General features: G+C 57.8%; 1 protein-coding gene across 1 annotated transcript in view; it reads right to left on the bottom strand.

Moving 5' to 3' along the window:
- Nucleotides 1-7,625: 7,625 nt before the first annotated feature.
- Nucleotides 7,626-24,938, bottom strand: part of VAC14 (VAC14 component of PIKFYVE complex) — a gene marked incomplete in the record, with an annotated part of 177,992 nt that continues 160,679 nt past the window's right edge. Inside the window, 2 exon segments of the mRNA XM_034788262.1 lie at nucleotides 7,626-8,589; nucleotides 17,745-17,895. Coding sequence (XP_034644153.1) covers nucleotides 8,427-8,589; nucleotides 17,745-17,895 — 314 coding nt within the window.

Below are 24,938 nucleotides of genomic sequence, written 5' to 3'. Positions count from 1 at the left end.
CTCGTGGCAGATAGCAGGTTTCCAGGTGAATGGAGTGGGTCATACAGAATTCCCAGAGCCTGAGAGCCTCCCGACAGAGGGGCGAGGACTGGGCTCCACCCTGCTTGTTGATGTAAAACACTGCAGTGGTGGTGTCTGTCGTGACTGCCACGTTCTGGCCTTGCAGACGAGACGGAAAGCCCTGGCATGCAAGTCGCACCGCTCTCAGCTCCTGGATGCTGATCTGGCGAGAGAGCTCGTCCTGTGCCCAGAGGCCCTGAGTTCGGAAATCTCCCAGATGTGCACCCCAACCTAGAGCTGACGCATCCGTAGCTAGAGACCAGGACAGCTGAGGGCTGTTGAAGGGGACTCCCTCACAGACTACTTGAGTATCGAGCCACCGCTGGAGTGACTCTAGCACCGTGACCACTAGTCCCAGGCTGTCACGCCCCGGGCGGTATGTCGAGGCAAACCGCGTCTGCAGAGGCCTGAGCCTCAGCCCGGCAGGCCACCATGTGTCCGAGGAGACTCGGACAGCTCCTCGCTGTAGTGGTCGTGTACTTCCTCAGGCCTCGAATGACGCTTGTCGTGGCTTGGAATCAGGACTCCGGCAGACCTGCTCTCGCCTGGACTGAGTCCAACACTATCCTCTGGGCCGGAGACAAGGTTAACTTGTTCACGGTGAGGAGGAGACCCAGTCTCTCGAATGTGGATCTGACCAGACAGACCTGCGACTCCACCTGCTCTCTGGAGCGGCCCCTGAGCAACCAGTCATCGAGGTAGGGGTATTTGCACCTGCCTCCTTCGGAGCAAGGCTGCTACCACCGACATGCACTTGGTGAACACTTGTGGGGCTGTCGACAGGCCGAAGGGAAGGACTGTGAGCGGATAATGTTTTTGATTGATCACGAACCTCAAAATGCATCTCTGTGCAGGGCGAATGGCTATGTGAAAGCACGCGTCTTTCGTGTCGAGGGCGGCGAACCAGTCTCCCGGCTCCAGGGAAGGGATAATTGATTGAGGGAGACCATGCGGAACTTCAACTTCACCGTGAACTTGAGTCCTCACAGCTCTAGAATGGGTCTGAGACCCCCCCTTTGCCGAGGGGATTAGGAAATAGTGGGAATAGAATCCCCTGCCCCTGAGGGACCTCCTCCACCGCTCCCACGGCGAGGAGCGTCTCACCTCCTGGACGAGGAGCTGCTCGTGAGAAGGGTTCCTGTAGAGGGACAGGGAGAGGGGGCAGGAGCAGAATATCCCACTTTCACTGTGCGAAGGACCCAGCGGTCTGGTGCTATTTGGGACCAAGCACGGTAGAAGTAGGTTCAAAAAACACGGGGAAGGATCCAGCATTGAGACAGGTGCTCCGGCCTCGGGCGCACCGTCAAAATATCTGTTTTGAGCCCGACGAAGGCTTCGCCGGGCCCTGGCCCTGTCCGGATGGGGGATGGGAAGGCTTGCGCCTGTAGAATTCCTGCCTCGGCCGAGGAGGCTACGGGTGCTGTTGGAGCTTAAAGGGCTTTCGTTGGGTTGCCAGCGTATGTGCATAGCCAAAGATTTCATTGTCGCCCTGGAGTCTTTGAGGCGATGCAGCCTGGAGCCTGTGGTCAGCAAACAGGCCCACCCCGTCAAAGGGTAGGTCTGGCATAGGCCTGCAGCCATGAGCTACGCCGCACAGCTATCCCTGAGGACAAGGTGCACGCTGCCGAGTCCGCAGTGTCCCGGAGGCCTGTAAAGAGGTCCGTGCCACCGCCTTGCCCTCCTCGACAATTGTCCCAACTCCTCCCTGGACTCCGCTGGTACCAGCTCCCTAAGCTTCAGCACTGAGTTCCAGGAGTTCAAGGGACCTGCTCAGGACTGCCTGCTGGTTGGCAATCCTGAGCTGCAAGTCCCCCGTGGAGTAAACTTTGTGTCAAATAAATCCAGGCACTTGGCATCCTTGGACTTAGGCGCTGGGGTTTGCTGTCCCTGCCTCTCCTTTTCATTCACTGCAGCCACTATTAACGAGCACGGCTGCAGGTGTGAGAACAGGTACTCATGCCCTTTGGAGGGTACCAAGTACTTCTTCTCCACACCCTTAGCAGTGGGAGGTCTACCAAATGGTCCTTGCATTGGCTTGTATAGTTTCGATGAGGGGTAGAGCAACCCTGAATGGTCCTTCTGGTGCCAGGATGTCCACCATAGGGTCCTCTGACTCTACCCCCTCCTCAGCCTGCAGGTTCATATTCCGTGCCACCCTGCACAGGAGTTCCTGGTGGACACAGCTATCTCTAGGGGGCGGCCCCGAGGCAGAGGTGCCCGCCACCGCCTCGTCTGGGGAGGATGACGAGGAGACTAGTGAGGGACCTGGGTTCTCCTGACCCTCTTGGTCCTCAGGGACCTCCTGTCCCGCCTCGAGTTCCGTGCCAGCCGCTCCAGGGTCTGGCTCAGGAACAGGGGTGGGTTCCAGAGGAGGTGGTACAACCTCCGGTTCCTCTGCACCCCTAGGAGTGGGGTGACTGGCGCTGCCTCCAGTGGTCATCAAGTGTGAAGCCTGGGACTGTGCCCCTGGGCCTGGTGGTCTGCCCACGGGGTCCAAAATGGCCACTGCTGGATTGGTACCGCGAGCGGGGTCTGTGCAGAGAGCTGGATCTGTGCCGATACGAATGGTGCAGAGATTGGGACCTACTGCGCGAAGGCGATCTGCACCGTGAGTGGGAGCGCTGGCGGGATCTGGAGCGGTGCCACGAGTCAGACCAGCGCTGCGAGTGTGAACGGCGCCGAGACTCCGAGCAGTGCCTCGCTTCTGCAGTCTGAGTCGAGGGGCAGAACATCGCTGGCTTCCCTCGAGACGGTGCCACCCGTTGTGGTATTAGCATGGAGGGTCGGGGACCTCGGTGCCGTAAGCGCAAGGAGTTCTCACGCAGCCTCAAAGGTGTCTGGGGTGGAAGGCAGTTCTCCGTCCTCCACCACCTGACATGGGGAGTCCAACTGCACCGGACTCAACGGTCCCCCTCACAGGGCCGAAGTTGACGGTGCAGGCTCCAAAGTTTTCGGCACTGGGCGCTCCTCCCTGGGATGCGCCCCATTGGCCGGCTCCGAAGGGGTGGGTCCCGAAGTGGGGGAGCTATTCCTCCCCTGCTTCTGGTGCTGCTTCTGCGCCGGCGAATGGGATCGGTGTTGGGTCGTTCCCGCCAGCTTCGGTGCCGGGGAGCAGCAGTGCCGCAGGTCTCGACCAGAGTCCTTCCGTGGTGCCATCTCCACCACTGCCGCCGGGGCCCTGCACACTGCGGAACTCGGCGCCGGGTCCTGCCGCGCCGATGCGGGTTGTGGTCTAAGTGCCGCCTCCATAAGGAGCTGCTTCAGTCTAAAGTCCTGCTCCTTCTTGGCTCGGGGGCGAAAGCCCTTACAAATCCTGCACTTTTCTGACTGATGAGCTTCCCCCAGATACTTTAAACAAGCGTCGTGGGGGTCGCCCGTTGCCCTGGGCTTGCTGCAGGACTTGAACTCCTGGGACTTGGGCATGTAAGTCCCAAGGAGAACGCGGTCGGGGGAGGGTAAACCCCCCAGCCCAACAGCTAACTACTAACTAGCACTACAACAGCTAAGCACTAGCTATGAACGAATCAACTAGGGGATAGAAACAGTCGGAAAGAGCAGCTCGGGAAACGTGGGGAGCTTGCTGAGCAAGTCGCCACAGTTCCAAGGACCGGCACGGGCGGTAAGAAGGAACCGAGGCGGCGCTGGGTTGGCAGGGGCACTCCAGGGGGCTCCACGGCCGACCCAACGGGTGCTGCTGGGGGGAAACTTTCCGACGAGTGTGCACGTGGCGTGCACCTACTGGAATGGATGTGAACAGCCACTTGAAGACGAAGAATGTGCTGAGAGCCGCATGGTACCTTCCACGCACGGGCAATTACGCTGTTTACAGCCTCCGAGGAGAAAGCACCGCGCAACCCTTGGCCTGCTCAGGCAGCCCGGCCTGCTGGGGTAACAGTGTGAACAGGGAGCTGCCAACACCCTGCTCAGGAGGGGAAAGAACTGGTCTCTGCCCACAGGAGGTGATGGCTGGGAGCCGGGAGCCTAGAGCGGGGCAATATGGGGGCAGCTGCCCTGAACTGTGACAAGGGACCAGCTGCTGCTCTAGCCAAAGGCTTTTGGGAAGTCACTTGAAATGCAGATCTCAAGCGGTCTAAAGCCCAGGACACGTGGCCCCAGCAATGGCCCCAAACACTCCATCTTAGAATACGCAGGAACCTGGCTCCGTGCCCTGGGACAGGCTCCCGCTCCATACGCCCCAGCCCTCCTCACTGCTCCGCCGACAGGCTGAGGGGCTCGGGCAGGCCGAACGGCACATAGCGTACCTGCGGCGTTGCTCAGACACACTCCCTGGGCTACAGATCTACTGGAAACGGGGCAGGGCGGGATGGGACTCAGTCCCTCCTCCCCAAGCCGGGCCTGTCACACAATCACGCTCATCAAAACTGCAGATGGCAAACCAGGCCTGACATCTGCTGTCCCCACCACAAAGGGACACGACTGCACCATGGACACTGGGATGCTCTGCCCCAGGTACCACCCACCAGTGGGCAGCCCTTCCTTACAGCCTGTGGCAGGGGCCTGGCCCTGTCTCATCAATGTGACACACAGTGTGACGGCCCCCTGCCCGCCCAGCTCCGCCACTGTAGTCTCAGCCCTGCCTTTGGATTGGGCTTTATGCAGCGGTTGGTGCCAGTGGCCATGGTCAGAGCTGGAGCGGGACATACCGGGAGCTTGGGGGGCAGGGGGGAGCTGGGGTCTGATGCTGCTCCGTGCTAAGGACCCTGGAGCTGGGACCTGGCCTGGTGAGCCTGTGCAAAGCTCTGGGTTGTTCCCGTGTCGGGTTTGACCCCTTCCAGGGATGGGCAGCTCGGGTCTGGCTCTGAGCTTGGCTGATGCCCAGCTGGGTTTTGCAGACAGGTTGAGAGCCTGTCCCACGCCGGAGTGGGGGCTCAATGAGCTTTCTCCAGGGTGCGGGAACAGGTGGCTGTAAGGACTGGTGGGCAAAATTGATCCCCGCTCTCCTACTGGTGGACAGATCCTGACCCTCTCCCCATAGGAGAGCCAGGCTCCTCCGAGGGTGGGGGGATATTGTACAGACTGGCTGGAGGAGGTGGCTGCATGGGGCACTCCCTGCCCCCCAGACTCCATGTATAAGCAGTTAAAGGGACACTCAGATTCATTCCCTCTGCTTTCCCTTGGCACTGGCAGAGCCAGCTTTGGGCACCCGCCGCACGGGGAGGCAGGTTCAGTAGCGGCTGATGGGGAAGGGCTGCGCTGATAGGGTCAGGCACTAATGGCACACAGGAGCTTGGGGTCAATTCCCGGCTCTGCCCCCGACGCCCTGTGTGGCCGTGGGTGAGTTGGGAAGGGGAGCCTCACGCCCACTGGGGCCATCGAAGGTTGGCCCCTGCCCCAGCAATGGCACAGGGACGACGCCACCGCCCTGGGTAGGGCCAGCAGCACGGGGCCGGCTCGGACGCTGGGGCGACAAGGGCCAGGGCAAGGCCTAGAGAGAGGTGGAAAAACGAGAGAAACCCAGACGTCCTCAGAGGTGACTTCCCATCCCCCAAACGGCCAATGAGTCTGTGTCGAGCATGGGTCAGCATTCCACTGCCTGCTCCCGGGACGGCACAGACACCGGCTGCGTGACTACAGCTCAGGCTACGGGCCCGGCCGCGGCTCTCCAGCCGTCCGCGCCGACCCCCGGGCCCGGATCTCCAGCCGCCCGCGCCGACCCAGGGGTTCTGGGCATCTGCAGAGCCCGTTGAAGCTCAGTCTGATCTGAAGGCCACAGGATCTTTCCCGCTCACTTCAGTGGGTTCTGGAGTGGGCGGCTGGCCTGACTCTGCACGGTGCTGAGTGAGTTTGGCTCCCACTGGTTGCAGTGGGGGTTAAAGGAGCTTGGCACTGGCTGGATTTGGCTCTCTGCCCTTCCCCAGTCAGCAGATACTAGTGCTCTGAAGTTATCCCACCTCCTGGAGGGGAGACTCTTGACACTAGCCCACCAGGACAGAGTTTTGAAGATCTTTCCTCGGGTCTGGATTTATTTTATGCAAGCCAGTCCTCAGCACAGGGCTATCAAGCTGAGCCAGCCCCACTTTAAACAAAGCAGCCCCCATAAAAGCGGAGGGAGAAGATGTTCCTAAGCCTTCCACCTACAACAAGTCATCCAGAGGAGGGTCATTTCTAGAGGAGCCGCCACCTTAACAGAGTCCCCCTAACCACACCTGGCCTTGTTCCATCTCTGCGCATCAGCTCTCGGCACTGCTCTGGGCAGGGCAATCTGTAGGTACCTCCTTCTGCAGAGCTACAAGGTCATACTGTGATGGGAGGCACTGACAGGCCCCACTACAATGGATACTGGCAACCCAGAACACGGTCTGCAGCCTGTTCCGTCTTCTGATTGGGGCTCCCAGAATCCTCTCCAATGCAGGAGGGCGTAGCAAGGGGGAACCCAAGGCACAACCTCCAGTGGCCCTGCTGCTCCTCGCCAGCTTGTGTCACACAAGGAGGAGGGGTGGAATTCGGGAGGTCAGACCACAGGCTGGATCCTGGGTTGAGAAGCTGGGAAGGGTTGAGGGAATGCCACTCATCCAGCAACTGGCAGGAAGTTAGGCCCAGCAGAGCAGCAGGCTGCCCAGGGGAAAGCGGCATTTCTGCTGCACTTGTGACCTACCCAACCGCCCAAGAGGGGAGCGAGCAGGTGGGGAAGGAAGTGGGCAGTACGAGGATTAAACGTTTCTATGGATAGTGAGACCATCTGGTTCTATGTTCTCCTGCTTCACAGCACAGGTCAAGCACTGGCCGAGAGGAGCTGGAAAGACACTTCCCTGTAACGGAATAGCCTGCGCCCAGGGACTCCTTCCCCTCTCTCAGACACTGGCCACCCCTGGAGTAGACAGACCCCTGGGCTCTTGGCCTGCCGGAGGAATAAACACACCCAACCCAACACTTCGCAAGCTTCCTCCAAGCAACTCCAGCAGGGCCGTTTGCAGCGGCTCACCGCTCAGGGTACGTCTGTCCTGCAATCCCGGGGTGACTGCAGCTCCTTCGGCCTGTGACACTGAACACAGCTAGAAACCCCCTGGGCACCGTAACTTTGCCAGCCTCACCCGCCCTGTAGAAGCAGCTTCCACTGACAGCTACTGGCGCTTGGGGAGGTGGAGTTCCTGGAGCGATGGAAAACCCCCTTCTGGCCTGTAGCCGGCAGCTACACGGCAGGTCCTCCAGCAGCACAGTGAAGGTGCCGAGCGGTGCCACTGCAGCGCCAAGAGTGCAGACGTGGCCTTAATCAGGCTGGCGCTGGCCCCAGAGCAGGGGCTAGTGCCATGGTAATGAATCCAGGCCTGCCCTGGGACCTGAGGACATCTACTGGAGCTGCAGTTACCCCCTAGGATTCCAGCATCGGCAGGCCAGACCCCGCCATGCACAAGGGGCACTCAGTGACCCCCTTCTCCCTGGGAACAAATGGCAGACATGGGCCAAATCTCCAACCCACGCAGGAAGTTTGGGAGACGCTGGCCCAGCCAGGGGAGAGGGCCCCTCAGTGGGTGCGGAGGGCAGCCTCAGCCCAGGCGATGGCCATCCCGGGGGCCTTCCCCAAGGAGCAGCAGACGCCAGGCAGGGACTTTGCCATAATTCTTTTATTTCAACATGGGGAGCTTTTACATTGGTACAAATCTATTTTCAGGTTAGAAATCTGACTCGGACTGAACCCTTCCTCTATATACACATACATGATGCTTTCAAGGGGGCCATCACTTCAGGCTGCACTGCCATACGTACAATGGGGGGGGTGGGTCCGAGGGGGGTGACAAGAGGCAGCTGGGTGATGCACGCACAGGAATGCAAGTCCACAGGACTGGAGGATTAGATGGTGCTGTTGCCACGGGGAGGTCAGGGCAGTGCACGTCTGAGATCCAAGGGGCTGGCTTTCCTTTCGGGACTGCAACACATGACTGCCTGCCTTGGGGGAGTGATGGGGGGAGGGGGAGGCAAGGCCAGTCCAGTCACACGCCCACAGACACACGCTTGTTTGAGGCTGGAGGTAGCAGAAAATGCTTTTACACGTCTTCCCTCTGGCCTTACTGGCCTGGCTGTGCCATCAGCTGACTGTTGCCAGGGAAGGATTTGTAAGGCAGAGTCCAGGGGTGGGGGCGTGTGGCTTCATTGGTCCGTCTAGTCCCCTCCTGCTGCTTCCCCACATGCTTGCTTGTGATGCTCTGGAATTTTGTGCGGCTGGGGTGTTGGGCTCCGGCATGGTCTCTGGAGATCCTTCCCCAGCTGAGCGCTGTGACCACCTCCGCCGCCTCTCCCCTGGAAGATCCCTGCTGGATCACACACCCTGGAACCCATGGCAGCAGCCAAGTCCCTCCGACTCCCCTCCCCAGGTCACTGTCTCCATGCACGCCAGCAGCAGCTGGTGCTCAGAGGACGACCCTTCGGTCTGGGGGCTCTCCCCGGCCAGCCCGCTGGTGTCTCACTTCCAGGTGCTTGTTCTGGACTCGCTCAAAGTGCTGCAGCAGCTCCAGGTAGTCGATGTTGGTGGCGGTCGCTTTCTTGAAGCCCAGGGTGGTCTTAGTGCTGTCTCTGGGGAGAGGAAACAGAGAGAGATGAGAGGGTGTGTGCCAAGCACCCAGTCTGTTACCACCCCCACGCAGACACCACATACTGGAGCTCCCTGCCCCACGGGCCAGACGCTTGTGCTTTCTGCTACGAAGCACTGCCCCCTCACTCCGGGCAGGGAGACGGCTGGACAACGACTGTGGCAGAGCCTAAGGCTAGGAGCAGGCCAAGGCTGCTTAGCAGCTGAGAAGGGTCAGGGAGGAAGAAACTGGGTATCATGGCAGTGACGCTGCTGCCCATCCCCTACATTTCTAGTGAACCAGCCGAGTGCACGGGGCAAGTGAAGACCCTGGTGCACTGTTCTATCACCACGGATCAGAGCGCCCAGCCGGATGCTGGGCTGAGCTAAGCGGCCAAGCAGCAAGAGGCTTGGAGTAGGGGGTGGTGCGACTCTCTCCTGAAATGGGCCCTGGGCTGAAAGCTGGAGAGCACTGTCTCCACTCTGGATAGCACCCCGTGCTACGAGCCTCTCCCGCTCTGAGCAGAGCGAGGTCCCAGGAGGCTGGCTGGCGTTTTGGACGCCAGAGACTGGAAGGAGCTGGAGCGCCCTGCGGAGTAACGCTCAGTACCTGCACCTGCTGGCGTTTCCCGGGGACAGTGCGCTCCAGGCTTGATCTCTGCTCTAGGCCTGCTGGGAGGAGCCACCCCTAATGCCAGGCCTGGTGGGGAGTTTAGTGCCCTGGCACCTCACTGCCTGAGAGCTGGGTTCACCTGGCAACAGGGGCTTCCACAGGATCCAAACAGCGGGGCCCGGCTGGGTCTGGGCCAGACTGGAACCAGGGATGCCCCTAGGCCAGGCGGGAGGAGTCTGGCAGAGCCCAGCTGGCGCACAGGAGGCAGCTGCCGAGGCCTGGTCTGGCCCTAGCACTGGTCTCTCAAGAGTCACCCCCACACCAGCAGCGTTAGACAGAGCTGCTGCCCTGCCTGTGCGGTTCCCCACGTGCCATTCACGGCGTGTGACGCTCCCTCCCAGGCTGGGGGGCCTAGCGAGCTGGGGGCACCAAGTTGCTTTTCTAATCCCAGGGTTCTGCGGAGACAGTCCAGGGCCCCAGCCTGCCTGAGGGGGAAGGGCACGCCAGGTTACAGTGCTGCAGCCAAGTACAGAGGAAGCCCGCAGCACCGGGGAAGTTACTGACCAAATGGGACCAAGTACTAGAGCACCCAGCCGGGCCGTGGCCTCGTGTCCTTTCAAAGCCAGCCCCACACTCCCACCAAGGCCACTGCCCTACAACCCTGCTGGACTGCCCCCCATGCCCATCTGGCTCTTCCTTCCTGTCCGACTGCACCTCCAGCAGGGCCGGCCAAACCCTGCCTCGGATAGTGCATGCACCAGTCCCCCTCTGCCTGGGGAGTCGCTGCTGCCACATGTCCCCGTCCCCCCCCAGAGCAGGCTGCCCTCGCCCACGCGTCCCACCCTGCCGATCAGCACAATGGGACAGGCTCTTGTCCCACCTCGTGCTCCCGTCAGTTCCCAGAAGCCCCGAGGGTGGGGGGAAAATGGCCCAGCCCGATGTTATCCCCCACGCCCAGTGCCTGTTCCAGCCCAGCTCCAGCTGACATCACAACAATGGGGCCAGTCGTGTCGGGGTTCCTGGGGGAAGCCCAGCCCCAGCCCCTCCCTACTCCCCACTAAAATCCCCATGGGGCTGGGTCGGGTGAGGCTGCAAGAGGAGGAGACAAACGTACACGTGGGAACCCGTGGCTCGGAGCCAGAACCGCTGCCTGGGAAGGGGGATCCGGGCAGGCTGGGACAGGAGAGGTGGGACTGTCCCGCGGGAAGAGCACACAGAGCCAGGAGGGTGGGGCAGTCTGCCCAGGGCCGGGAGTGCTGAGGGACCCTGGGCCTGTCCCTGGGCAGGAGAGAACGAGCTGCTGGAAGGGGAAGCAGTTTGAGCAGCCATGGGCTGATCCCAGCTGCCCTCCACCCTCCCCTGGCAGGGGAGAGAGCCTGGCCTAGTGCCAGGCGGGAGCACGGGAGCACTCCCTTGGGCTGACCGAAGGGGCACAGGTCCAGGCTAGTGCGGGATGGCTCAAGGGGGCTCTGGACAAAGAGGGTCAAAGCACTTGGACTCCTGCCGCCAGCACCCACAAAAGCCACGTGGTGTGCTGCTAAAAACAGGCCGACTGGGCGGTTCAGCGGCTCGCCAGGGGCACGCAGGGGCAGCGGCGGCACTGCAAATAGAGCCTGGAGCCTTGACTGTCAGCCAGCAGCTCTAACCACAGGCCAAGCTGGCTTGCTCCGAGGGCGGCAAAGCAGCGACTGCAGCAGGATGATCCTGGGTGGGAGACCCCCGTTCTCAGGTACATGCCCGTGGGAGACCAAGCCCTGTGCATTTCAACTGCCAACAAGCTGCGTGGGCTCCACTCAATTACTGCCAACTTAGCGGCATCTGCTTTGCAATTCTGAGGCCCTGGCTACACCCAAGTTGCCCTGGGTTAGTGGAACCACTGCAAAAGGCCCTGGGCACAGGCTTGTTCTGGTTCATTGGGGTTTAGTTTCAACCCAGTTCTAAGCAACTTATGCTGCATAGAGATAAAAGCCGCCCCCCACCCACGGGGTTGGACTGGTTTGACTCAGGGCAGGTCTCCACTTACAATGCTGCCCCTGTCGCACTCCAGGGAAGAAACTACCACACCAGCAGGAGAACTTCTCCCGCCTCTGTAGCGATGGCAGTGGGGAAGCTCTCCTGCCAGCCCAGCGCTGTCTACACTGCAGGTAACTGGTGGCTTTTTCACACCCTGAGCGACAGTTATACCAATGTGTGTTTATAGTGTAGACCAGTCCTAAAGTCTGTTTAGACTCACACCTGAAGTGAAACCAGGGCAATGCTGCAGGGAGACCAGTCCCGAGTGCCGGCTCCAGGCCTGTCTGTACTGTGGGCACGAGGAGGGTGAGGGATCGCCCACTGGCGTCATGGCGTGATGCGTCAAGGCTGGCAGAGGGAGCTCCCTCAGGCTTAACTAACTGATTTACGGGGTGGCAAGTGTGGTGCTTGGGAAAGGGACGCACCTAACAGCACAAACAGGCGCTGAGGGACCTGCCTCAGTGCAAGACACGAGAAGTAATTCTTCCGCTCTACGCCGCGCTGATTAGGCCTCAGCTGGAGTATTGTGTCCAGTTCTGGGGGCCCCATGTCTGGAAAGATGTGGACAAACTGGAGAAAGTCCAAAGACGAGTAACAAAAATGATTAAAGGTCTAGAAACGAGCTATGAGGGAAGATTGAAAAAACTGGGTTTGTTTAGTCGGGAGAAGAGAAGACAGAGGGGACCTGATAACAGTTTTCAAGTACATGAAAGGTTGTTACAAGGAGGAGGGAGAAGAATTGTTCTTCTTAATCTCTGAGATAGGACAAGAAGCAATGGATTGAAATTGCAGCAAGGGCGGTTTAGGTTGGACATTAGGAAAAAGTTCCTGTCAGGGTGGTTAAACACTGGAATAAATTGCCCAGGGAGGTTGTGGAATCTCCATCATTGGAGATGTTTAAGAGCAGGTTGGACAAACCCGTCAGGGATGGTCTAGATAATGCTCAGTCCTGCCAGGAGTGCAGGGACTGGACTGGACTAGATGACCTCTCGAGGTCCCTTCCAGTCCTACGATTCTACCGATGCTCCTCAATCCAGACCTGCAGCCCCGAGTAATTCCAGCCCGAGCGCCCCCCAACAGCTCTGCCAATACCCTAAATCCAGACCTGGCCCCTGCTATGCCACTTAGTCCCCCCTGAGCTCTTCTGATGCCCCTCCATCCAGACAGGCACCCCCTGCTATTCCACTCCTAGTCCCCCGGCTCTGCCAAAGCCCCTCCATACTTATGCTCTGGAAAGGCCCCACTGTGCTGGGTGCTGCCCTGAAGAACCTGCAATCCAAGCGGAAGAGCACAGAAGAGGAGGATAATGCACGCAGCTACTCCAGCCCGTGTCTCCTCCCACCCAGCTCCGCCAAGGCTCCTCATGGTGTGCACCAGCCCTGCTATTCCAGGAGGGGAAAAGCGCAAGGCACTAAAATGCCAGTGTTTAATCCTTTCCCACAGCAGTCCGGGAATCCCGCCTCCCGGCTCCTGCTGGCTGCCTCTGCCTGCTCTGCTTAGGAAGCTGGACTTGGCCAGATCATAAAGAGCGTTTGTCTCCTCGAGATTAATTGGAATTAGGAGCAAACCTGAGACCCGTCTGCGTGTCCGAGGTAGTGCTTCCCACCCTCGGCAGCGCTGAGACACTGGCGGGAGGAGAGGTTTCCCCTGGCCTGGATATTTGGGGGAGGGAGGCCAATCCACAGAGCTTGACATTTGGGAAATCAACAACCCCTACCTACACACACAAGGTGATTGACGGAGGAGGGGCAGAAACAGACAGGGCCTGTTTGTTGAGCTTTGAAGAGCTTAGAAGGGGAAGAAAAAACAACCCCCCACTGAAGGCTTAACCCTTCAGACACCCACTACATGCTGCAGAGCAGCAGAAAATATCTCCGAAATGCTTAGACAGACAGCGCTGAATGGCCCAGTTTCTCTTGCTGAATCAGATGCTGCTTGAGTTCCTGTTCCAGCCAGTGGGTATCTCCGCTCAGCAGTTGGGAAGACAGAACTGCTGGGCGAGGGGGTGGCAAGCAGCTGTCCCGGCAAGGAGCAAGGTGCCAGTTTGCTGGGAGGTCAGCACTGATTGGGGGCCCCCGGGAGGGGCGGGAGCAGACACTGCTACTGCTTAGCAAGTGGCTGACGCTCCCTCCAGAGCCAGGCAGGCTGAGCCAAGCGACTGGCCTAGGCCATGTTATGCCTGGAAGTGCCATGCAGTGCTTGGGGAAACTCCTGCCATGGCTCTTATCTCACAGGGTCCCTAGGGCCCCTGCTGATTCTCCCTCCTGGCCGCCTTGTTCCAAGGAAGCCATGCTGGACAGCTGAAGGCGAGCATGTCTGCCCAAGGTCCTGTCTACACTGGGCCGGGACAGTGGAGGGAAACATGCGGCCAAGATCCGGCTCCTGGTGCTTGTGCTGTCAGAGCAGGCAGGGCTCATGGGCTGACACCATGTGATTACCTGGGTCCCTATCATGACCACAACATACTATTTATTTTCTCTAAAGCCATAGATCTACCTGGCTTGGCTAGCTCTGCTCCCAGTCCAGTGTGGACGAGACGTAACAGAGCAGGCCACGCACTGAGAAGTAACACTTCCTGATCCCCCAACCCCCCACTACTTCACCGAACTCAGGGGATGAGGTTCTGCCAAGCCCTTTGCTCCACTGAACTCACTAGGGAAGTGTGGGGCAGCAGGCCCCTGCTACTCCCTTGGTAGGTACAGCATCCCCACAAGCCCAGTCCCACTGGCCAAGTATAGTGCCCACTTTGGGTTACTGCCATGGGGCAGGACCGTAAAACAAATGCTTTGAGGTTGGGGGAGTTCCTTGCCCCTGGCTTTCCACCTGCACTGCTCAGAGGCTGAGGGGAAGAGCACAAGGCAAAGAGAGAGGCCAGAGGAGCACTGCGAGGGTCACAGGCCGAGAGCCCAGCAGAGTGCAGCCCCACCATGCCGGCTGAGCGCTGGTCACCTCCACTCCACTGCACTGGGCTGCTGGTGGCATTTACTTGTGGGCAAGCGTCCGTGAAGCCACAGTGAAAAGAGCACTAGCCTGAGACAAGCGTCATGTGGGCAGGCACTGAGTCCTGCAGGCAGATGCCAACGGGCACGCCGCACCCCTGCAGCACCACCACCACTGCTGCTCCAGGCCTGCGAAGGGGTGGCCAAGGGCACCTGCAACGAGCCTTTTGCCACGAGGTTTGGCCTCTGGTTGCTAGTGACCAGAGTGCATTACCAGCTCCTTGGAGCTCATGTAAGAAGGATCGATGGCCTTAGTCTTGTTCATAGGGGACAGGTGGCCGCTTCCGTCACCGCTGGCCCCTCAGCAGACAGGCTGAGATGAGGAATGGGGCACAGAATCCCCCCCAGCAGCGAGACCCTCCACGGGAGGAAGGACGCGCTGGAGGCCATGGTACATTTGTTCGGGATGGCCAGTTGTGCTGCAGTTTGGAGATGTAAAGCCTACAGGGAGTGACAGCACTCAGCTCCCTTTCACACGGACTGTGGCCCTCGCGAACCTGGCCCCCCACAGCAGGATGGCCAGCATGCTAAGCCACCAGGCTGCGGCTCTTAAATGCTGCAAACAGTCTGTGTTAGGCAAGGTTCTGCCGCGTGGTATTGAAACCTCAGGAACCACAAGAGGCACCGTGGGCTAATAGGTAGGACACTGGATTGACCGTCCTGGGCTCTAATTCCAGATGTGCCCCTGGCCTGCTGGGTGACCTAGAGAGAGGCACACCTCAGTGCCTCAGGTCCCGCCCCCTCGTCTTGTCTATTCAGAGCTGTGGGGGCAGGGATGGCCTCTCACGTTGCGTCTAGCACAATGGATGCAGAACTGTAACAGACTAGAACGGACGTGCAACTCTCCTGTGCCGACCCCCACTCTTGGATTAAGAGATTAACCCAAGGCTCAGTGATGGGGAACCCAGAGAAATTCACATCTAGGAATAAATGCAACAGTCTTCTCTGCAGAGAGACGTTTAAGAAGAGAGCTAGTCCGTACACGGAGTGCAGACAAAGGAGATGGGACACCTTGATGGAGATGGAAAACCCGCCAGGCATCTCTGTCCAGGCAGTGGGTTGACTCCTTTCCCCCACGGCTTCCCCCTGCCCCAGCTGGCTCTCCCAAGGAGGGGCAGCTTGCTCTGTTAGGAGAGCGGGCTTCCACGTTTAATGGAATGTAGGTCACAGTTAATCAGATACTCAGTCTGTCTGACAGCTCTGATTGCTCCAAAAGCCCGTAGTCGGGGGTGAAGGGAGCAAAACCTACCCCCCCGAACACACACACAAATAACTGCTCACACTCAAAAAGATACCCTGGCTGAGAACAGAGGCCAATGCTCCGGAGCACACAGGCCGGGCAGCGCGAGGCTCTGGATAACGAGGGAAAAGGCAAGGATCTGCTTTCGGCCCATCTTGGAACGTTGTCCCCATGGCTTTGCAGAGGAGGGATAAGTCTTTAATGTCTCCAGAAGGGATGTGCTGCCGCTGAGGAGCAGCCCTCCCCGCTCATTAGCCTGGACTTTGAAAGAGCTACTTCCCCACCAAGTGGGGCAGCCCAGCCGAACAGAGATGGGATGGGCTCACCTGGGCCAGGGCGAAGATGTCCCTAGGAGCCCTCCCCACCACAGCCAAGAGACGCCTCATCAGTGCCAAGAGAAGAGGAGAGCCACATACACTGGGACATTTTATGCCTGGCACCGATTTTAGGATAGCGAAGGATTAACAGCACAGGCTGGAGACCCTGGCATGCCACAGCTTCCCTCTCCCAGGAGGCCTTGCCTGACCGGCCACCCTCAGCCCTAGCTGCATTCTGCGCCAGAGATTTCATACCATGATGGACAGATGTCCAGCAAGGATCAGAACCTGGCCGGCCTGGGCCAGCCTGAAGAGCAAAGCAGCAAGGCAAGCCCTGATCTCTGGCTCCAAGCCGGAGGGCCCCAGCCACTAGGTCCCTGGGTCAGCCCCCCCTTGCTGCGCCGTGTGCCCAGCTGGAGGGGTCCACGCTCCGGCTGGAGAGCTCGCTGCCTGCAGCAGGACGCAGAGCTGGCTCGGTATACAGTAGATGGACATGCCGGGCTGGGCCCTGCTGAGGTTCCTGGCCCAGTCTACACAGCTGATGTCTAGGTCCCTGCCCCTAAGCAGTGTCCCAGCCAGTCCGCAGAGTTGAAGCCAGAAGGGACCATTATGATCATGTAGCCTGAGCTCTGGCGTAACCAGAATCAGATGCACCGAGGGGCTGTGCTGCTGCCCAGCAGCGTAGGGGCCAAGAGCAGCAGACACATCCCAGGCAGGCGACTGTTGGTGAGACGATCAATGGCTCTCAAAGGCCAGAGTAGCCCAGGCCCGGCAGGGCTGCTAGCACTGGTGTGCGCGCTGCAGTGGCCGGCTAGGGGGAAAAGGGCTGAAGCAGCTCCCAGGGTAGGAGGCCGAGCGTGAGACGCGCTGGCTCCCCACGACGCCCGGTGCTGGGTGGGCTCCCCAGGGCTGTTCCTAACAAGCTGGGGCAGCTGAGGGGAGCTGCGCCGGTCTCCATTCAGTGAAAATCTGCTCCAGGGCTCTGCTTGTTTCCATGGCGACCCTGCAAGTGAAATTTTCCATCCCGGATGCCAAATGCCTGTGGATGAGGCACAGCCCTCCAAGGGTTACCAAATATAGACAAAAGCCGAGCGAGCGCTGCTCAGTGCAGGGCAGGAGCGCGCCCAGAGCACGGGCAGGCGGCAGCGTGCAGCAGGAAGCCTCAGGCCTGACACCCAGCGCTGCGGGCAGGTGCCTCAGAGCAAGGCCCTGCTGCTGCTCGCACAGAGAAGGGGTCGGGTCTGGCCTGCCAAACGGCTCATACGCTGTACCGCTCCAGAGCCCCACACGTACGCGGTGCCCGCAGGCTGCTCTGCCGCCCTCCACTGCTGCAGAAGGCACCTCAGTGATGTTACCGGAGGGTGAGAGTCGCAGCCCCTGCTCTGCTCTAAACACATGCCTGTGTCTCTCTCCAACTACCCACTGCCGCCCATGAGGTCCCAGCATGCATTGCTCCATCTTGATGCAAGCAGCCAAGTCTCAGGCCCTTCGGTCCCTACAGGTCACGGCTTTGTATTAAGGATAAGGCCTGCCAAGCTAAATACCATTAGCCGTGACCTGCGCACTGGTCACTGCCCCACAACTGAGCACAGTTCAGGCCCCCCCGCCCCCGATGTCACTATTCTTCCTCATCAGGATTGCCCTTCGACCTCCCCGCACCGGGCTGCGAGGGCCCCAGCCCACGCTGCATCACTGAAGGAGTGGAGGCAGCTCAGCACCTGCAGGATTGGACCTTCAGAAGGGATGTTGCTGAGCCAGGCGCATATCGTATCGGGAGCTCTAGGTTTAGGACCAACGTGGGCTGTGCCCTGAGGATACCACAGACACTGCTGGCAGGAATGCAAGAGGACGGCATGCACTTCCAGGGCCTCTAGGTCAGGGCAGTCTCTGCAGAGGGCTGGAGTCCCAGCCTCCCTGTGACACTGTCGGGGCCATAGCGAAAGGGGAAGGAGTTACTCCCCCAGCTGGTGTCACTCACGTGGTCTGCAGGAGCTCGGGGTTGGGGACGCACTGCAGCCGGTGGGAGAGGAGCTGGAAGGCACTGCTCTGAGGCAGAAGCATCAGCAGCCCGTAGAGAGCCTTGATCAGGTAGGGGTTATTCTTCACATCCAGCAGCTGCAGGCGCAGATCTGTGGCCAGAACAGACAGGCAATCAATGGAGGTGAAAACAATCCTTCCATCCGGCAGCCAGACCCCGCACCAAGCCCTCTGCGTGGGTGCAGAGAGAGATCTGGGTCGTTCTTTACAAACCACCCCAAACTTCTCCCAGTTGGCCCAGGAAAGCACCTCCTGGGTGCCATGCACTCATCTGCTTTCAGAGAGACTGGCAAGCACAACCCCCCGAGGTCCCGTTATTCTCTACCCCACTGCTTTCATGTACCCTTGCTTCCAACACCCAGGAGTCCCCTTCCAGCACCTCTAATGCCACAGCAACTTTGTGCCCCTCCCCCTCCGCTAAGCATCTGTGCTTCCAGCAGCAGCACACCCAGTCTGAGTCAGGAAGAGACGCTCACTTCTAGGCCACTGGGCTGGCCCAATGGCACCCCTCTAAGCCACTGCTTTTGCCCCTGACCTGCAGGCCCGCCACCGTCCCCAGCTCCTGCTGCAGCGTCTCTGCAGGGATGTGATGGCATTTCTCAGGCACAGCCTGAATCTGGATTCCTGCGCCAGAGGCAGGCTCAAAACAGGGCAAAATGCTGCATCTTTTCAGACAAACTGCATTTACAAAGCAGCCCATGGCAGAAGGAGATTGCTACAGAACCCCTGCAGAACGAGACCCGCCAACGAACCGGGGCTGCAGCTCACAGACCCCCTCTCCTTTTTGCTTTGGGAAGCAAAATCTAACAGAGTCAGTTGATTGGATGGTTTCCTATTATCATTTTCTTTCTAGGCCTCCCCCTGCTGCACATCCCTTCACCACCTTGCAAACAGGTTGCTCACAAATTATCCAGTTTAAGATGTAGTTCTACATTGCAAAGCAGCTCTTTTCTATTCCGCAGATCTACTCCTTGCTGTATTCAGTCAGAATCATAAATGATTAGGGTTGGATTAGGGTTGCATCCGATGAAGTGGGCTGTAGCCCACGAAAGCTTATGCTCAAATACATTTGTTAGTCTCTAAGGTGCCACAAGTACTCCTGTTCTTTTTGTGGATACAGACTAACACGGCTGCTACTCTGAAACCTAGGGTTGGAAGAGACCTCAGGAGGTCATCTAGTCCAACCCCCTGCTCAAAGCAGGACCAACACCAACTAAATCATCCCAGCCAGGGCTTTGTCAAGCCGGGCCTTAAAAACCTCTAAGAATGGAGATTCCACCACCCTCCCAGTGCTTCACCACCCTCCTAGTGAAATAGTGTTTCCTAATATCCAACCTAAACCTCCCCCACTGCAACTTGAGACCATTACTCCTTGTTCTGTCATCTGGTACCACTGAGAACAGTCTAGATCCATCCTCTTTGGAACCCCCCTTTCAGGTAGCAGCCTTCAACTATCAAATCCCCCCTCACTCTTCTCTTCTGCAGACTAAATAAGACCAGTTCCCTCAGCCTCTCTTCATAAGCCATGTGCCTCAGCCCCCTAATCATTTTTGTTCCCCTCTGCTGGACTCTCTCCAATTTGTCCACATCCTTTCTGTAGTGGGGGCCCCAAAACTGGACACAATACTCCAGGTGCGGCCTCATCAGTGCTGAACAGAGGGGAATGATCACTTCCCTCGATCTGCTGGCAATGCTCCTACTAATGCAGCCCAATATGCTGTTGGCCTTCTTGGCAACAAGAGCACACTGTTGACTCATATCCAGCTTCTCGTCCACTGTAATCCCCAGGTCCTTTTCTGCAGAACTGCTGCCTAGCCAGTCGGTCCCCAGCCTGTAGCAGTGCATGGGATTCTTCCATGTTTAGAATGGTTTAGTCATCTCACAACAGAGTTAACACACTGGTTTCTACCTTCTAGCCCTGCAGAGCCAACACAGCTAAGAGAAGGAAGCTGGATTCAATTCCTTGTTGAGCGTCAAAATAGACTTTAGTTAATTCCAACCACAGGATCAAATCCCACCTCCAGTTGCACAGGTGACAGGAAGGGAAGCTTGCAACCATGGATGAGGCACTAGACTAAGGGCTTGTCTAGCTCCAGAGTTCATTTGGATTAAGATATGCTGTGAATTTAAAGGTGCAATAGCTGCTCCAGAATAACTATGTGTAGACAAGCTCTAAGCACTTAGCTTGATTCTCAGATTCCAGGCAAGACTGCAGCTCCAGCAATTAGGAAAAGCCATCTCTCTCGTACACTGAGCAGGTCTGATTTGATCTGGAGGCAGTGACACCACAGACATGGAATTGCATGATGCCATTTGCAGTAGTGCTGTTCTGAATAGCACGACACTTTCACTCTGTATCCGAAGAAGTGAGGTTTTTACTCACGAAAGCTTATGCCCAAATAAATCTGTTAGTCTTTAAGGTGCCACCAGACTCCTTGTTGTTTTTGTAGATACAGACTAACACGGCTACCCCCGATACACGACACCGTGAATCGCCCAGAGTGGGTGCTGAAGAGGAACAGACACACACATGCAGAAATCAAGCAACCCCTGCAGAGATTACAACCGCCACCACCTGCATTAGAAGAAACGGTTGGAGTGCAGAAATCCTGCAGTGGGCCAGGTGGCCTGTGCCATCACCAGAGACTCTTTAGGAATGAAAGAAACACCTCCAGGCCTACCCAAAGCCTCGCCAGCTGTGAACACGGCACAGCCCTTCCTAGTTACTGCACAGCACAAGCTACACGACACAGACAGAGCAGCAGCAGAGCGAAGAAGAAACCAGCAATAAAGAGAATGAGAGTAGCAATTCTGAGTGCTCCGCTGTGCTGCAATGGCTCGAGAGCCAGAATACCAACCTCCGGGCAGACTCCTGGGCAGCAGCCCCACCCCACGCTGGAGGGGAGTTCTAGCCTTCGATTTCACCAACCAATTGTCACGTTCATACTCCTCGGGCACTATAACAGTCTCAACAGGGCCACAGAGAGCCCCCCCCCCCCGTCCTGCCTTTGTCACAGATGGCCCCTTACGCCAGGATCACAGCAATATTCAGGTTACTCCCAGGTCCAAAGGACCCGCCACGTACCCCAGCTTAATTGCACCTGAGATCCCACACAAAGACAACACTCAGCCAGTACGATAATAAACTACCTCAAGGTGTATTAACTAGGAAATAGAAAGCAGAGTTATTGACAAGGGTAAAGCTAACACAAACACTAATGAGTTCCAATCTTAAATTTCAAAATGAAAGAGATGCTTCTATACTAAGGAAGTGCTAGCCGTCTTTTAGGGCTGACCCAGGCTAAGCACTGGGGATCTTTTGCTTATGCCTGGTAATCCTTGTCCCCCAGAGTCCAAGCAGCATAAAGACACCTTTCCTCCTTGTTAGGGGTTTTTAATTCCCTTCCCCCTTTCTGCTCAGAGCTGCAAACTCAACTGATGAGTCATGCAAGCGAATTCCTCCCATCTTCACGGGGCTGGGGAAAGTAAACAACAAAGTCTTTTGCCCTCTTTAAGGTTCCGCACTAGTCCCTCGGGTGTCGCTGGGCAGGAGTTAACTCCTTCCACTGGAGACCAGCATGTCACACTACTTAGTGGCTCTCCCCCGTCTGGTGAGCTACACAGTCACAGAGACTTGCAAGGGAATATGGGGGCGTTTGCATTGTAATACAGGAGACGGATGCTAGAAGTGAGATTAATGCAGGCAGCAATTTACAATCATTCCATACGCACTAAAACACACTTTGAATTGTAGCACCTATTTTAACAACACTAACACACAAGCGAGTCGGACTGGTCGCAGCTCTGTATTTGTCATTGTTCAACTGAGACCTGGGGTCCTGGGCATGAGCCGAACCCTGCCCTGCCAGCACCACCCGTGGCCAATGCAGATTGGTTTTCCGGTCACTAACCTGTCTCTGACCTACAGATCTAGCTCCAGGCAGGAGAGTTGGATCTGAAGAGCAATCCTCACTCCCCAGCGTGCCTGCGAGGCGGAGACCTGCTGCCCGCTGTATTGCTTGCACATCACTCCCTACAGCAGATCTATGCTAGTAGTAGTCCTGGCTCCCCTGGTGAACTGGCCAAATCACCCTTCTGGGCCTGTTTCCCCATCGGTAAAATGAGGATGACGACACGGACCCACCTTTGTAAAGTGCTTTGAGATCCCTGCCAATCGCCTCTCCCCACCCACCTACTCTGCCAACGAGCCTCCCTCCGGAAAGGGGACAGAGCCATGGCACTCAGATTTCCATGTCTGCCTGCCCAACCCTGCCAGCTCATATGCAGGTCCTCGGAGCTCTTGGAGAGACCCACGGGAGGGAGGGCTGGAGAGTCCCTCCCTTCCCAGCCCAGGGCCAGGCATTTCCCTGTACCCCACCTGATGTTAGCTGGTTCCCCATCTCAGGGGCAGGCAGCCACCTGGTGCCCCCAGAGCTCAGCAAGCCTCACTGTAGGGGGAGGGCTTACAGAAGTGCACGTCCTTCCACCTTTACTTTAACCCATTCCCATCTCAAATAACCAGCCAAGACCATCTCTTCCCCCTCCTCACTCTATGCCAGCCCTGCAGTCCTGGGCTTGTAGCATTACAGGAATTTCCATGGCAACAGGCTGGGATGCAGCAAGATTTCGGAACAAAGCAGCGAGAGAAGGGGATAAAGGAGAAGATGGACCCAGGGCCCCCGACAGGAGATCATCTTGAAGGCGACCCGAGACTGGGACAGATTAGGAAGTGCTAGGTGCGTTAGGGTTTTAGCGTGGATGGGGGAGGCGAAGCTGCCCAGAAATCTGTATTTCACATCCTGGGCCCAGGGCTTGGGTGGCGCAATGGTGTGCGTGTGGCCTGAAGGGAGGTGTATTCAGCCCTGACGCCCGACCCGGGCTGTTCAATGGAGCCGGTAAAGAACATCCCTGTCCCAAGTACACCAAACGTTGCTGTGGAGCGCCAGCAACTTCGCCACATTTGCACCCTCTCATCAGGCAGCACCGCGAGCCACTAGTCACACGAGGGACGTGAAATGGAGCTTAAAGTTCAACTCCGTTCGCTGCTCAAGGAGAGAAGTGGGCAGGAGAAGCAGCATGAAGCGATCACTACCCACAGAACAGGGCACCCAGCCCGGTGCCAGCCGTGAGGTGGTGGGAGGGCCTGCAGCCCAGCTCATTTTAAGGCACTCTCCCGGTGCACGACAGCTCAGTGCAATGAATCTGCACGCACTGCTTGAACGCTACCAACCCTTGTAAGGTGCAGCCCAAGACACCAGGGGTAAGCGAGGCACTTTGGGACAGGTTTCCTTCTCTCCCATCTTGCAACGCAAGGGTAGCTAGCATCAGGCAGTCCCACCTCTCGGCTCTGAGTGCCTAAGGAAAGTGTCTGTCACAGGTCACATGTCCCTCGCGCTGCAGATGCTGCTAACCTGTCCCACTGATCTAGGTGGAACGGGGCCAACGGCACAGCGGCTGAAATCAAAGGGCTGCTAATGCTGCTGCACGGCTTGAGCGACGGAGCAGAGCAGCCGGGGTGAGCGTTCCAAGCCAGGGCGCCCAGAGCAGGGAAGGCCCATGCCTGGGGCTCCCACTCACCCTGCATGGATGTTGCCCCGGTCAAGTTGCCATCTGCAGTTGCTGTGTGAAGTGTGTCACAAGATTTAACATGGTCGAGGGTCTGTCTCCTACATGGCACTGGGATCATGTGACACCAACACCCAGAATCGGGACAGGGATCCTCCAAACCCACAGCCACTCTACTTCAGGGGCACGAACACCAGGACATGGAGAGCACCCACAGCTTAACTCCTGTGCCCCACAGGGCATCGGTAACTGCAGCTTGGCACCGGCCCCTTGCCCATCACCCAGTTCACTGTCGCCCACTGAAGTTTGCCACACAGGCTCTCTGGTCCCTTTCCCCTTCCTGAGCAGCTGCTGCTGTCAGGAACGTGGTCCCAGCTCCAGCACTGCAGTGTTGCCAACTCAGGTGGTATCTGAGGTTCCGCTCCAAGTTCCAGCTCCTGGAGTCGCGATTATGCAAAACTCAGTTTTCAATTAAAAGAAAAGTTTCTAGCCTCATGGTTGCAGAGAAAAGCTTGACCATGAGCCTCGTGTGCACCCGACCAGCTCGGACCAGAAGGGGAAGCACCAAGCCCAAATTACCTGCTTTTATATGTCATGATTTTAGGCCAATCTCATGATCTTTGGGGGCCTGACTCCCGATCTGTGTATGTTGGGGGTTGGCGATACCATATGTGCACATGCTGTGGGACATCATCATCATCTCTAGAGCAGGGCTGGAGTAAAGCCCATCATGCCACTGCTACAGCCCCACCCCTCACTCAGCAGTAGCCACGTGGGGTCTCCTTACCGACTACTGGAGCAGCAGCGGGGCACCCTTCCCATTAGCAGCAGGTCACATTTTCAAGCTTTTCTTCCCACTCACGAGGGCTATAAACTTCCTTGGTTTTAAAATGAAAGCTGAGATTCCAGTGTAACCACATGACTCCAGCAGCTGAGGCCCCAAGCAGGGACGTGTAATACTGTGCCTTGGTCCAGCCTTGAATTTCAGCATAGGTGCTCTGGGAAGCTGAACCCTCGCTCTGCATCCACAGTGACAGCTGTTTTCTGCAGCAAGTAACTTTATCCCTTTGTTACCATCACTTCCGGGGTTTCCCAGTCCAGTGAGGCTGTTACCTGCTGTGCCTTGCAGCCACATCCCCTTGGGCTGAGATCACAACACAATTCGGAAGTTAAGCAGTGTCAGGTTGGTCCAAGAGCTGCAGAAAGCAGTTGGGGTAACTCAGCAGCCTTCTGCTCTCTGGGTCTCTTAGACAGGAGGGACAAAAGAAATCTGCTGGCTGAGCCAGTCCATCTGACTGGAAAAGACGGTTACCTTTTTCCATAACCGGTGTGCTTCGGGATGTGTTGCTCATGTCCATTCCATGACCCGTCCTCCTTCCCCAGTGTCTGAGTTTCCGGCAAGAATGAGCTGAGGGTTGGGGGGAGCTAGTAGCGCTCCTTATTCTATGGCATATACGTGTCACTCTAGAAGGCACCAGAGCTGGTCCACTATGGATACCACAGAGGGGAAAACTTCCGGCACCGGTGCACATGGTGAGTGCGCACACCTAACATGGAATGGACATGAGCA

The sequence above is a fragment of the Trachemys scripta genome, chromosome 13 (genome assembly GCF_013100865.1).
Source record: "Trachemys scripta elegans isolate TJP31775 chromosome 13, CAS_Tse_1.0, whole genome shotgun sequence".
Classification (NCBI taxonomy): Eukaryota; Metazoa; Chordata; order Testudines; family Emydidae; genus Trachemys; species Trachemys scripta.
Note: the sequence above shows the minus strand (reverse complement) of the source record. Positions and strands in the feature narration are given on the sequence as shown.